The sequence below is a fragment of the Microtus oregoni genome, unplaced genomic scaffold (assembly GCF_018167655.1).
Source record: "Microtus oregoni isolate MIOR12 unplaced genomic scaffold, Mior012 000041F_ref0000270, whole genome shotgun sequence".
NCBI classification, from domain to species: Eukaryota; Metazoa; Chordata; class Mammalia; order Rodentia; family Cricetidae; genus Microtus; species Microtus oregoni.
Window position 1 is genome coordinate 3653438 of NW_024543208.1, and position 15378 is coordinate 3668815.

Sequence of the window (15378 nt, forward strand, 5' to 3'; positions counted from 1 at the left end):
AGTAAAGTGATGTAGTATGGTGCTGTTTTAGCAAAACTAAAGCTGAGATCTTTGAAAATACCTAATTCTATATAAACTGATGTAGAAATGTCTATAGCTTTGAAAACAGTATTTGTTTTATACTTTACATACAAAACCCAGTAAGCATATGAATGTACTCAAACCCCTGAGTATCCCCAATCCAAATGATCCTTAGATATATATGAGTTAATAATTATAACAATATCTAACCCAGTAAGTGTAATGATATTTCATTAAAACCCATTTTTTTAAGTGATTGCTTCTATGAACTTTGCTTTTTTTGTAAATAAAGCCAGAACCATAAAGTCACCGAAAGTCATTCTGAAAGTGAGGTCAGAGTGAGGAATTGAAGGCCAGCCTTCTAGCACGACAATGCATGTCCTTCCTCATCAGGCCATCCACTATGACAAGCCTATGAAGCTGAGAGAGCTGAACTATTCTAGTACAGCAGGCATGTAAATCGCCCAGACCAGGTTTGCTCTGCCTAGAGATACCAGCTGGTAACAAGCAGTCTTTTGCAAGAGCTGTTTTCAGTAAAACACACATTTTATCTTGACACTGCAGGCCTTCATTAAACTATGCACAGAAACTTGTTTTGAAATAACCAAATGAAATTCTGCCCCTTTTCTTGCTAATTGCTTCTAATAATAAAGTTAGTTCTAACTGGGCCCTCTGCGGCTGCGACATCTGATGGTAATGAGCGGTTCCTGGCGGAAGGCATTGTGACTTAAATACCTGCAGTTTATCTTTGTGTTGCAGGCCACCTCTCCTCCCCCTCAGACAGGAGAACTTATTTGGAAGTTACTAAATGAACCTTTGTTTGCTCCCTCCATTAATTACTCTTTGGTCTTGCAAGTTTGGCCGTCTGCTTTATTAAATGGCCTAAGGAGGTCAATTAAATTGCTGTCCTGTGACTTTTATTCTGTGGTGCTTCAGTATGTACCCAAGCTTGTGATGGCTTGCCTTAGCCAGTAGGCAGCTGGGCAGTCTCAGTCATCATCCATTTGACAAGACAGCAATTATTGTCCCGACCGCACAACATCCAGAGCCCTTTGTTTGTCCTTCCAGCACATTTTGGAAGAAGGACCAAGTCACCAAGCAGATTTAACAGAGCACTGGTGGCTCAGATGATCTCATCTGTTTGTCCATCATCCTCCTCCTGTCTTCCTGCTTCACCTTTTCCTGCCCACTTGTTCTTTCTTTTACCACAGCAAGAAGAAAAGGGAATGGATTTCTGGTCTTTCAGACAAGAATGTGCATTGAATTTCACTCTCACAACAATGCTATAAATAGTGGTTAATAGTTACAGGGATGTAGAGCTCCATATTCTAGGAATCTTGATATGAGACCTCAAAAGAAGGTTTTATTCCCAACAGCCAACCTCAAACCAAATATTGAGCTAACTTTTCAGTGATATTCATTGCAATTCACTCGAAAAAGTACACACATGTGTATATATGTGGGGTGGGGGTTGTACACATGGGTCCATGTTAATGTCAGTTGTGGTACAGCAGGATACATAGTTCAGAATTGTCACCAACAAATTGAGTTCACTTGTGCTTTAGGGACCTCCACTCCTGAAACAACATAGAAAACAATTTCAGGATGAGCCAGTAATTTATTAAAAGAAAAATTTAACAGATTTAAAAACAGGAGTTTATAGGAAGGTGATTCGGGGTAGCCATATTCAAACATGGGTAGAAGCTTTTCAAGGCAGAGCACTTGAGTAGCCATACGTGCCATTTGGGTGGCTTTAAGGTTGTATCTCAAATAGTTGATTAAATCTTTCCCCTACTTTCTGGAAACTGAGATTATAGGGTAGTTCCAATAGTGTCTCAGATGGGATTGTTATCTGGTAAGATGAAACCATGGGCCTACAGAACTGTGCAGGAGACTAAGATATATATTTGATATAAATTCGGGTTTCTGGTAAGATTCCTAGAAAATTATAGTTCTCCAGCTGTGAAGAATGGTCGCACAGGCTTAGTCAGCCCTAAGGCAGGCTCACTGCTATTTAACATTCTAATCTGAAATATATGTATCTAAAAAGAAATATTTTATCTATATTGGCAACCTTAATATATATATATATATATATATATATATATATATATATATATATATATATATATATATATTGGTTTTTCGAGACAGGGTTTCTCTGTAGCTTTGGTGCCTGTCCCAGAACTAGCTGTTGTAGACCAGGCAGGCTGGCCTCGAACTCCCAGAGATCCACCTGCCTCTGCCTCCCGAGTGCTGGGATTAAAGGCGTGCGCCACCACCACCCGGCTTGGCAACCTTAATATTATTCTGGGATTCTTGTTGTCAGCAAGTGACAGACCTCAGCCTAATTCAAGAGTAAGGGGATGTTCTCTTTTCCTATGTCTCCATTATTCCCCCCGCATGCTTCTCTTCTGACTCATAAACACTTTGTGAATGAGGATATTTATTGTCTATAGCTTTGGTGTCAGGAATTAAAAAGAAAGGGAAGACAACATGCCATTATACATGGGGATACCACTGTCAGAGGAGAAAGTGTCATCAGGAACATGGTTGTTTAAAGTATAAAGTATACTTATAAAGTATACTTTGTAGTCAAATGTCTTGGCCTACATCTCAACTCTAGTCTTTCCTAATAGGTACATGGAAGCTAGCATATTACTTGGCCCCTCAAAGCCTTTTTCTTTTGGATTACATGCAAACGATCCAATAATGCAGCTCTTGTCTTTACCACTGGAAACAGTTTCAGGATGAAGTACAGTTGAAAGCCTCAGCTATAGTTTAGTTAGAGTGTTGCTTCCTTTACTATTTTTGCTTCAAAGCTAGCTTCTAAATAACATTTTTGTTTCCAAATTAAATTAATTTGTTTCTCTGTGATTAACAGCAAAGCCTGAACAACCTCATAGAACTACCACACTTGTTAATTTCCACCTAGCTGGTGGCTCTTCTCCGAGTTGTCCTCAACTACAGATGGTGTGTAGACTGCCACTGCCTTTTGTACTGACTTTCCTCTCTAGACATGTTCTCCAGAATTCATATCTTAACAGAGTGGATTTGTTAATTTTTCTGAAAATATATTTTGCAAAGGACATTCTCTTCTGCCTGTTGCTTTCATTGCAAGATGATACAGGATGAAAACCATGAGTCATACAGGCATGGGTTACATGTAGTGATAGCTGTCACTGAGGATAATATGGACCACATTTCTGTTTATTTCAGTTTGCATTCCCTCTGAACCATATTTTCTTACAGGAACTGATCTCTCTCAACTTTCTGTTTTGTCTCTGTCTGATTCACCTTCTGGATGCCTATGGTTTACCAATACTACTGTGACCTTCAGAGTCAGGACCTGCCCCTGAGAGAAAAGCTGTGCTCAATTGTTTAAGCTACAAGTCTCATTGGCCTGTTGCTAAGAAATTGATAGTTCTTAGCATTTGAACAGCCAAAGCAGTCCTTGCAGAAGAGCAATGCTGTCTGGAATCCAGGTTGTTCAAGTGGAAAATTCAAGTTCTTTGATTTTTCCACGTGTATTGACTCTCTTCATTCTCAGTCAATATTTGCGTCCTTTGTGCATAGAGTTATCTTGCTTCATTTCCTACAGAAACATAGTGAAGACTGTTTATTTTAGCTTACAATTCCAGGCTGTGGTTCATCATTACCTGAAAGTCAAGTTTGAAGCACCTATCACATTGTACCGAGAGTCAAGAGTTGAAAGCAATCCACACATTCTCTTTTGTCACTTTTCTCTTCTTCCACAATTCAGGACCTCCTGCCTCTCTTAGGGAATGATGTTGGGTCTTCCTACCACAATAGTATAGTTAAGATACTCTCCTATAAACATACCAGAAGGCCAACCAGATCTAGGAAATCTTTCACTGACAACTTATTCCTAGTTGATTCTATGTTGTGTCAAATTAACAAATAAAACTAACCATCAGCCAACACAGAAAATAAAGGTGTAAACTGAGTGGTTTTGATGAGTTTCACTAGGGTAACTCAAGAAACTAACAAACAAAAAGACTAAAGTCTAAGGTTTTTAAAAATAAAATATGATAGCTGCCTGAAATCCACAGCTCATTTTAAAACCACTGGAGAATGTGCTGTGATAAAAGGTACTGTAGGTTTTATTTCAGTTTCCATTGGAACTGCCAAGTCCTCTCAAGTTCTGCATAGTTCATTGATTCTGTAGCAAGCCATTTTCCTGCCCTAGAATGTGGTTTCTAATTGTTTCCATGTTTCATATTATGCCAATAAGCACATGGATTGGTCTGGGCAACCACATGGAGGAAAGAAAATCTTTGGAAAAGTGAAGCAATGTTACAGTAAAACGTATGCAGCTGGCAATTTCACTCCAAGGGTGTTATTTGTGGGTGACTGAGTGCACAGTTGGCAGCCTCCCCTGAAGAATTAGTCTCCGAGGTAGGATTGGCCGAGGTGATTTCTGGCTCGGGAAATGCCCTTATTCACTGGATGATTGTCTACTTTTTAACTTTTTCCTTCATCTGTGTTCTTTTGACTGGCTTCTACTTTATCTCCCATCTAGTGGTTGATAAGACAGGGAAGCCTGCTTAGAAAACGCTTTTTGCAGCCTTCTCAGTGTTCGAAGCCGAAATATCTGGGAAGAGATTTAAAGGACATCTATCATTTACTGGATTTCAGCAGCCAGCCTTGGTTAATTGCTGACAGATGAAACTATTGCTATTGATACTGTCTTTCAAACCTTACAGTATGAATTGACCAAGTTACAGAGAGCTCTTGTGGTGAGAGTTAAGGCTATAAATGTTTGAAATAGGAAGAGCAATTTTGCCACCTGACATATTAGACATGATTTGAATCGTCAATCGGTTTTTAAAATAATTCTAGAAGTCAGAAATTCTATTCTATCTCAAAATATCCATATTGTATTTTCCATTATAATTTATAGAATTATAGAATCAATTGATAACACCCATACTAGTTCAGATAAAATGTTTTCTGTAACATGACCTTCATTGTTGCTTAGGTCAGAAGATATGAAAATCCCTTATCACTAAATCTTGGGGTGTGTGTGTGTGTGTGTATGTGTGTGTGTGTGTGTGTGTGTGTGTGTGTGTGTGTGAATGGATAGAGATCAGACGCTGTCAAAGCATGGGAGACCAGGCTGTTCTTCATTCATCAATGAGTTAATATTTCAGAACTTAACATATCAAAACTTCATATTTAGGCAATGGAGTAGTTCTAACCTAGTGATCACTCACTCCTCTAGTCCTTCAATGTCCCTTTTGTAAACATCTCCAAGAAGCAGGGTGAGATGGAGACATGTTCCTATTTTGCCTTGTGTCTTTAAAAACAATTGTGAGCAAGAAGCAGAAAAAGGAAAAAAAAGAAAAGAAAAAGAAACCAGACTCTGGTCAAAATTTTTCTTCTTGTTTTTTAAAAATAAACCTTGAGCTTATTTTCCGAGCCTGATGTCCTTCAGGGTTAAAATGTGACAGGATCGCACTGGAGATTATAAATGGCAGGGTTGTTGTTTTCGTTGTTGTTATCGGTTTGGAAAGCCTGGCCATGGCCAGTGGCAGACTAATGCTTGGCTTCTCTGGTTGTCAAGGTTCAGCGAGTTTAATGGAGAGCAAATGCTTTCCAAATGCCAGGTCTGTGTCTTCTTCCAGATAGAACTGGAAGCGCCAAAGGCCTTGAACATTTAATTTCTCAAACTGTAGCCCAAACTCTGCCTATCTAAGGCAACAGAAACTGCTTTTTTCCTTAAGCAACTTTGGGAGCAGCAGCACAAACATTGCCTCTGGAGTCTACATGATGTATGGGATTGTTTTGAAAGTTCTGGATAGTTAGTGTAAATGGGACACTGGCAACAAAGGGTGTGATGCTCATCTTGGCAAGCAAACGGATGTCTGGGGCATTATCTAGCAAGTTCCACGCTCTTGCTTTTCCCATGTCAGTGTCGGATCAAAGAGCAAGAATCCAGCCATTTTCTGCATACTGATTAGCTCACCAAATTCCATCCTTCATTTCCCGTGCCATCTTCACTGCTAAAATGCCAGCCTACAGACTCATGCCCAGTGTCAGCTAAAGCCATTTAGAAACATGACAATACATGTCAAAATCTCCACTGGAGAAGGTAATTCACAGTTACTGTGTAAAGCTTACTGTCACCCTAGTCATGTCATGTCTAGTATTCCTACACTAGGCTAAGTTAGTTTTTATGCATGGTAAAGTAATCTCCTTCATAACCCATATTTAAGGGACAGTATATTTATGATTTTTCTGTTTTCTGTCAATATAATTCTAGCATGGATGATGTTCAGTTAGCATGCAATTTATATATGGCTTCGTAGGGCTGTCTCTGTTGACTGGTCTACAGAAAGTGTTCTTCTATAGAAGTACTTCATCAGCTAATGGAACAGCATGATAATTGTGATACTTGACTGTAGCTAGTTCAAAGATTATGGCTAAACCAGAGACAGAATTGATTATAGGGCTATTTGGGTACCGACTTGCTTCTTGGGAGTGACTAGTGATGAAATAAGTATTCTAAGGGCCCAATAACTCATTGGGAAATACTAATATCTAGGTATTAATATCACATAGTTATCTTTTGGTTTTAACAAAGTACCTAAGCTGTGGTGACTACCATTTTAAGTCACAGACAAAGTTCAGAGCAAGCCTTCTGTATCAATAGCTAGCAATACGTCAAGCAGTAAAAGAACAACTTTTAAAACCTAACAAGTGATTCAGAAAATTTTAGAGTGTTTCATGAACTGGTAAACTGTTTTGTCGCAATATAATTTGGATGATTGAGGGAATCATTTTTAGCATTATGATTGTAAAGTGGAGAAGCACTCGTGTCTGCTGATTGGATATTATGCACTTCATGTTCGTGATGGCCTCTTAACCATCGCTAAAGAGTGGCCAGTAAAGATCAAGTGAAAAGGGGAAGCATACAAACTTTGCAGCTTGGGAAACTATATGGTCAAATATAATAGTTGAATACAAAGCATAACACTGGCTGTAAAATAACAGTCATTGAACAAAATATTAACCAATCTGGTATTAACATGATACCAGGAGAGATATTATAACTTATTAAAATTAACTGCTCAGTATGTAATTTTTGTATCCACTAAAAATACACCCTGATATTTGTCTGAAACCTTTTTTAAAATTTCAGGTCCTATTATTGAATGACTATTTAAAGGGAAGAACGAATGTGACTTTGATTTATTTTATATGATGCTTCTCTAATTGCGTTCTACCCCTTAGAGAAAATCCTAACTCTAATAGTCACTATGGCCGCAATTGCTCAATATGAATTGATAGTTTCTTTTCTCAAGTTACGGTATCTTAAGCATTGCTAGCTGATTACTTCAGGTCCTTCTTTGACTCCTGTACCTTTTGCCTTAGATTCGCTTCTCAAAGTATCCAGCAACAAGTACATTTCAGAGAAGGAATGCTAGAAATCTGGAGAGAAACTGTTTGGCTTCAAGTAAACGGCAGTTGCTGTGCCAAACTTAGTAAGTCTTTAGTAGATTTCAAGAGCAGATTGTGTTTTCAGAAAGTGATGGACAATTTAAAAATAAGCCAATCTAAGCCGCAACATATCTGTTTATAAAGTTTATTGGGTACTGCAGTGTGCCACTTCTAAGACAAGGTCTATAGAAGTGACCATGAACTAGCATGAGAGGCTATCTACAAAGCAGGGTGCTAAAACCCTTTGACTGTACCAAGGCCTACCACATATGCCTAACAACAGGTTTTGTTTTGAATGCGTTTAAATGATATGTATTGTTTTGAAATTTGAGGATCGTTTTATTAGAGTTTAAGAGGAAAACCTCAGAGCAGGCAAGCTGTCGTTCTTAGCTGCTGCTTGGTGGAGGGGGATAGAGAAGAAAGCAGAAGACAATGAATTTTGAGCACCAGAGAAGTCTGTGAGCAGCTACATGAGTGGAGAGCAGCAGGAATATTTAGAGAAAAAAGTGAGAATGTCTAGAGTCAGGTAAAACTTGCTTAGGATTTGGGTTGATATTCAAAGAAGAAGTAGAAAGGAGAAAAAAGAAAGAAAAGTTACATTTTTTGAGGTAGAGCTAATAAATGTAAGGGGGCTCTGTGGTCATCTATCAAGGGAGAGGCGTCTCGTGTGTACTTACCTCATTAAGGGGAAAATTATTCCACCCATCTCCTCGGTGTGCCTTCAGGTATATTATCTTTTCTCTGGATTTTGTTGTACCTTGGTTATGAGTTGGCCAATTGGATTAACTATTAAGGTGATGGAAAAGTAGTATGATATTGTAATGTTACAATCAGTGGGACAGTTCAGAATGACACCAGAGATAGAACACAGAACTCATTCTTGAGCCTGAGGAAGAAGCTTACTTCTAATGGACCTCCATGAAACCCTTTCCCTTGCAGATTACATTTTGAATCTTATTTCCTTTATTGAAATATTGTTTTCATTAGTTCTTTGAGGTTTGTATATGTTTTGAACATCTTTACCTACTCTTCCTCTAGTTCCTCCTAGATGCAGCCTTTCCCTACTTATTTTGTGTCTTTTTTCCTCAACCCACCAAGTCCAGTTTGATGCTGTATTTCAGGATGTGTGGTTGACTTAACATGATTTATACTTTTAGAGAAAATAGACACTCCCTCTTCCATCAGCTATCTACTGCCAGTAGCTCCTTGGCTAGCAGTGGGACTTCATGCCTACCTCCCTAAGATGTGGTTTGGCTTGAGTCTTCGCTGGTCCAGTGTATGCAGTATAACCACTGTGCGTTAGTATGTGCGGCTGCCCTACTATCACCAGAAGACACCATTTCCTCATATTCATCTGCTTCTTGCCGTACGGATCTTCTCACCCACCTCTTTCAAGACACTACTTGAAATCTGTGTATAGATGGAGAGGGGGTGTAGATTTTCCAGTTTAAGGCTGAGTATTTTAGTCTCTCTTATTCTATACACCCTGATCAATAATGTGTCTCTATATTAATCATCATCTACTGCACATGGGTACCTCTATAGTAGGATTTGAAGTCTTTTGGAAATATGCCAAGAGTGGTACACTGTATCACACTGATTCGGTAGTGCCCCAATAGTTTAAATCCCACTGGTGGTGAATAAATATTTTCCTTTCCGTATATGGAGGCCAGAATTTGTACTCAAGTTTTTTGATTGTTTGTTTGTTTTTAATCATAAACATTCTGATTGAGCTAAGAAGGAGCCTCAAGGTAGTTAATTTGAATTTCTCTAGTTGCTAAGGATGTTGAACATTACAAAAACTACTTCTCCTTCATTTGCATTTCATCTTTTGAGAACTGTCTGTTTAGATTCTTGCCATATTTTTTAATTTGGTTTTAATTTTTGAGTTCTTTGTATATCCTAAATATGAATCTTCTGTCAGATATGTAACTGGTACAGATTTTCTCTATTTTATGGGATCTAATTTGTTAATCTTTGATCTTAATGCCTGTGCTATCAGTGTCCTCCAGAAATCACGCCCTGTGCCAATGAGTTCCAGTGTATTTGCTACTCTCTATTTTATCAGGGTATTGAGTCTTATGTTGAAGAGCTGAGAGATAAGGATCAGATTTCTTTCTTCTACCTGCAACTATCCAATTGGACCAGCATCCTTAGTTAAAATGTTAAGCAGGAATGGAGAGAGTTTACATTCTTGTCTTGTTTCTGATTTTAGTGGAAATATTTGAATTTTTCTCCATTTAGGATTCTGGTGACTATGGGCTTCCTGTATATTGTCTTCATTCTATTGAGATGTATCCCCTCTCTACCTGTTTTCTCCAGGACTTTTATCTCAATTGGACATTTTCTTTTGGGGTAGTTAATTTAGTTAGGGTTACTACTACTGAAATGAAACCATAACCAAAAACAACTTGGGGAGGTAGGGTTCATTTTGCTTGCACTTCTACATCACTGTGCATCATTAGGGTTAGTCAGGACAGGAACATAGCGGCAGGAACTCAATAAGAGGCCATGGAATAATGCTGCTTCCTGACATGGTCTCCCTGGCTCGCTCAGCCTGATTTCTTTTGACACTCAGAACCACCAGCCAGGGATGGAACCACCCTCAATGAGCTGGGCCTTTCCATGTCAATCATTAATTAAGATAATACCCTACAAGATTTCTATAGCCCAATCATTTAGAGACATTTTCTCAGTTGAGATGATCCTTAGATATCTCTAGCTTATGTCAAATTGGCATAAAATCAGCCAGGGCAGAGGTGAATTTTTGCCTGGGTTTACTGTCAGGATAACACTGCTGTTGTAAAAGGAATTTGGAAAGGTTCCTTTTTAAATTCTTTTTGTAAATAGTTTGAGAAATGTTGATATTACTTCTTTGAAGGTTTGGTAACATTCTGCAGTGAATTCATGGATCCTCTGCACTCAATGTGTCTGACACTGAAATTGTTTTGTTTATTTGTTTATTTTATTGCTTATTTAGAGAGTTTTGAACCAGTCCTCTGTCACTGGATGTATGGATCTTTTTATTTATGTCATCTTGATTTAATTTTTGTAGATTCTTTATAATCTAGAGATTCATTAGTTTTGGGGAAAATGTAAACATACAAATTTCTAAAGTTAAAAAAATGGTATCATGAATCAAATGAGCCTAGTAGATATCTACAGAATAATCCACCCAAAGAAGAAAGTATACACAGTCTTCTAGCAGCTCATAAACTCGCTTCAAAATAGACTACATATAAGACACAAAGCAATTCTCAATAAAAAAAATAAAGTGTTCAGATTATATTCTTCATTCTCTCTGATCACAGAGAAATAAAGCTGGGTATCAACAGTTATACAAGCCATTGAAAACACATAAATATATGGAAACTAAAGAACAAACTACTGAACAATTGGTGAAGGAAGAAATCAGAGAGGAAATTTGAAAATTCCTAGAATTGGATGAAAATGAAAACACAATGCACTAAAATCTATGGAGCACAGATAAGGCAGTCTTTGGAAGAAAACGGTATTGCCAATGTTAAAAAATGAAATATCTCAAATTAATAGCTTAGTAATTAACCAAGTTGTGTATTTTTCCCCGGTGAAGACTGTTTCTGCCATGGTCAGCATCCCTTAGTTGCCTGCAGCGTTTATGTAAGGTTGAGGCCTCATGGGTTTTCCCTGGTCCACTTTGCCATTTCTACTGCTGTTATCCTTGTTCAGTTCTAATTTAGGTAGCTGTATTGGTGAGACTTCATGGATGTAACTTCTGATTTTGATAGGAGACAGAGTCTCAAAGAAAACATCCTGATCCTCTTATGATCTTTCTACCACTTCATCTGCAATGATCCGTGAGCCTTAGGCTTAGGAATTTTGTTACAGGGTTCCTAACTCTGCATTTGGATTGGTTGTGGTTTTCTGTAATGGCCTCCATCTGTTGCAAAGAGAGGTCTCTTATATAGGGGGTGAGAATTACCCTTATTGGATGGTCAGCCCTGAAAACATGCATAGAAGTAACATTACACTGACCAAGCCAGTGTATTTATATGTTTAGGAAAAAAATACATATGCATGCATACATATGCATGTAACAGTGATATTTGAGAAAAGAGACCATGAATTCAAAAGAGAACAAGAAGGGATATATGGGAAGGTTTGAAGAAAGAATAGAAAGGGGAAAATGATGACATTAAAGTATCAAAAAATAAAAGAAATCTTTCAAAAATAACTTACTGATGTACCCCAAATCCTTAAAATAAGCAAGAAATAGTAAATCTCTCTGAAACATCTATTTTCTCATAATCTCAAGCAGCATACACTGATATTAGAATAGAAAATATTCATGTAGTATAGGGCTAAGAATAAAAACCTTAAAGTATTTATCTCTAAATTTCAGCTCTTTATCCTGTGAAACCATATCCTGTGCCAGGTAGACTGAGAATGAGTGAGAAGGGAAGGCTTTCCTGTGTGTGAGAGAGGACCAGCAATGGAATGTTTTTCTGCCATTGCTCTGCTGAGCTTGGGGGAAGCCTCTTCCCGAACACTGATACCATGGTTGTTCACATGCACACTATGAGCATACAAAGTTATTTTATCTGCTGCAGCATGATATCAACTTGATGTCTTTTTCATAATTTCAAACAATAAAAAAAAATGTCTTTGGCTTGATATTTGTGGGTTTTTTTCCCCCACATGAATTATTGTTCCTTAAATCATGTGCCTCCCTTCATCTAGTATTTTGGTAAATTTGTCAAATATTGTGTGGGTTTAACAAATGGTCAGATGATATATGGAGGTGTTCAACCTATGCTCATCAGTATTTTTCTTTGAATAACTAACTTTCTTTTGTGCTTTTTCTTTGAATTGCGGCCTATGATAGAAATAAAAACACCAGATTAATCTGTGAATATAGAAAACATATAAAGAATTTTAATACTATAACAACTCATTTTTTATCAGAATTTGAATCTTTTTTGTTTTGTTTGCTTAGTTCATGAGGTGATTTTGTGTGGTCTCATAGGTGAGAGAAAGGTAGTGGATTCAACCTTGTGAACTTAATTTCTGCATCCTAAATAGATAAACACAGTAGACTAAATAGATAGACACAGTAGAGTGTCTTCTTCCTTTTTCTTGTCAATGAAATCGTCTAGTGGTGAAAACCGTCCCTTTTAGAAGGACTGGTATCTATGCAGAAGCAGCCTTAGTGCCAGAGGACAGACTCAACGCAAACCAAACTGCAGTGACTTTCACGGAATGTTGTTAGTATTTTATTAAGCTGAAAAGCAAATAATTATCTAATAATTTTGTTTACTAGACCAAAAACTCCTAGGATCTACGAAAACAATGACTATAACCTCTTTGTAGCTCAAAAACCATACTTTATAATCATTTCTTTTCAAATAAAGGACACCATATTCCTCCTTCACCTAGAGAGATGTATTTCATTTGATCACAGTGAAACAACACTCCCACTTTTCTTTTCTCTGAGGCAGAATGGGTAAATATTTTCCAACCTATGACCTCACTAGAAAATATAATGCCTTTGTTATTTTTATTGTGCTTTTTGCTGCACAGTGGGCACATAGAGTAAATCTGAGGCTTACTGCAGTGTTGGAATAATTCTTTGTTACATCTAACTAATTGGGTTGAGTGGTTCTTACATGGCTTGTTCTACTCCACATTGAAATCGTAGGCCATTTATCTAAAATGAATTGTACGGTTTAAACCACTTTGACTTAATGACCCTCCAAAACCATGCTTAAATATTACTGTCCCCATAGATGCTACATATTTCATTTGTCGTGCATACAAATACCATTGTTCTTCTATTTTAAGAAACACTTATTGTCTTATAAATTACACTTTGATATATTTTTCTAATTATTTCTAGTTTCCTTTAAACAAGCATATTTGTAAATTATAAGAGTCCATTGAGGAATAGTATGTGCCTTTAAAATCTTGATAGATGAACGCTATCTAGCCATGTAGTTTAAATGTCTAAGTATAATCTTTCTGATGCGAATCATAGTGTCTACCCAATAACAAATGTGTTTTCCCCAAGTACTCTAAAATTTCATTTATCTCTCTCCTTATTTTATTCAGCAACAATCTGCAACTTATTTTTCTTCCAGAAAATTGAATCTGTTACTGCTTAATATTCCTCCCCGTTTTTAAAATGTGGTTTATATTGGCATCAGAGTAGCAATTTACATATTTGGGGATAACAAGAATGCATGCCAGAAAAAGATCAACATGAAATGAAATGCAGAAAAGCTGTTTTCCTTCAACAACAACTCAAAGGGAAGCTAAGAGAAGAGTTGATGAGCATCTGGCCTGAATGTGTCACTTCTTTCTTTAGGTGAAGTGTGACCAGTATTGGCCCAGCAGAGGCACTGAGACTCACGGGTTGGTCCAAGTGACGCTGCTGGATACTGTGGAGCTGGCCACATACTGTGTCAGGACCTTTGCACTTTATAAGGTTTGCTCTTTGTCTTTTTTCTCCTTTGGTGTTCCTCCCATTATTTAAAGAAACCAAAATCCCTGAAGTCTTACCTAAATCTTGGTCCCACTCTCAAAAGAGAAGAAAGAAGTCATCTTTGAATTCTCAGTCAGCCTAGCCCCTTTCCTCCTGGACTAGTGTTTTATCAGTAACTGTGAAACCTATGCTCTGAGAAAGTTTCCCAATGGAAGAACTAATTCTTTCCTTGGAATACTCCTGACACTTGCAGCCAGATGCGGAGTGATTCTTACAGGAAATGTTCACCTGCCTGAGCAAATACTGCTCATTTAGGGAGAGCTCAGGGCTTGGGGCTCCAGGTAGTGTTTATTAGAAGGCTGTGCTCTAAGAGGAAAGAATTGGGCCAGCACGTTTTAGTATAATTCATCCTTGTCACCTAAGGTTAGAAAGCAGCAGCTGAGACTCTATTCCTTTGTCACAGAATGGTTCGAGTGAGAAGAGGGAAGTGAGACAGTTCCAGTTTACCGCTTGGCCGGATCACGGGGTTCCAGAGCACCCGACACCTTTCCTAGCTTTCTTACGAAGAGTCAAAACCTGTAACCCTCCTGATGCAGGGCCAATGGTCGTGCACTGCAGGTAAGGACCAGTGAGAGCATTTGCTTTATTTGCAGCCAAAAGGACCGGGAGTAGAAAAAGAAGTACAAACTGTTCTCTGCTAAATGTTCTCTTTGCAGCTTGTTGATACTGGGAGATGGTAAATACCTGCTTTTAAGTGGCTCTTGCTAATTGATCCCTGTCCTAAGGTCAATAGGAAAGACTTGATAGAAAGGCATAATGCCTCTGGATGCAGGACGAGTCCTCCCTACCACATTCCCACCCCATCCACTGATTTCTCTGTGGTGCAAAAGTAAATAATAAACACAAAATTAAGTGTGTATGTGACCATAAACGAAACAGAAAATATTAAATGTTAACATTATCATCAGGGTTAAATTTTACTTTCTATCTAGTCAAAAGTTCTTTAGAAATATTTTATAAACTTTTTAGCAATCTTTTGTGGGCTGGATTGATACAACATTTCCATTACATAGGAAAAATGTGGAAGAACACAGTGCTGCAGTCACCCAAGCATTCATGGAGGATGATTTAGTATAAAGCCAGATGTAATTTATCCATTATTAATATCAGTTCACATACAAAAAATACACCATCTTGATCTTTTAAATGTATTTGATAAAAACATGCAATTTAGAATAAATTTTATTGTGTACATTGAAATGATAAACTGTATTTCTCTTGAAATATATAATTTATACCTTTACTTAATTTTGACTATAAGCCACTATATAATCACACAATGTCTGTATGTGTAAGTGTTCCTGCATTTTAATATTCAGTTTATCTCTTCCAGATGTCTGAGCTCCTCTCAAATATCTCTAGTAATAAAGTGT

The 15378-nt window shown here is 37.6% G+C and overlaps 1 protein-coding gene across 45 annotated transcripts in view; it reads left to right on the forward strand.

Annotated features, from left to right (window-relative positions):
- Ptprd (protein tyrosine phosphatase receptor type D) overlaps nt 1–15378 on the forward strand; it is a 2219644-nt gene that overhangs the window by 2162533 nt on the left and 41733 nt on the right. For all 45 annotated transcript variants that reach the window (XM_041632294.1, XM_041632295.1, XM_041632298.1 and 42 more), the window contains 2 exons: nt 13829–13948; nt 14409–14563. In XM_041632294.1, coding sequence (XP_041488228.1) covers nt 13829–13948; nt 14409–14563 — 275 coding nt within the window. The remainder of the gene's footprint in view (nt 1–13828; nt 13949–14408; nt 14564–15378) is intronic.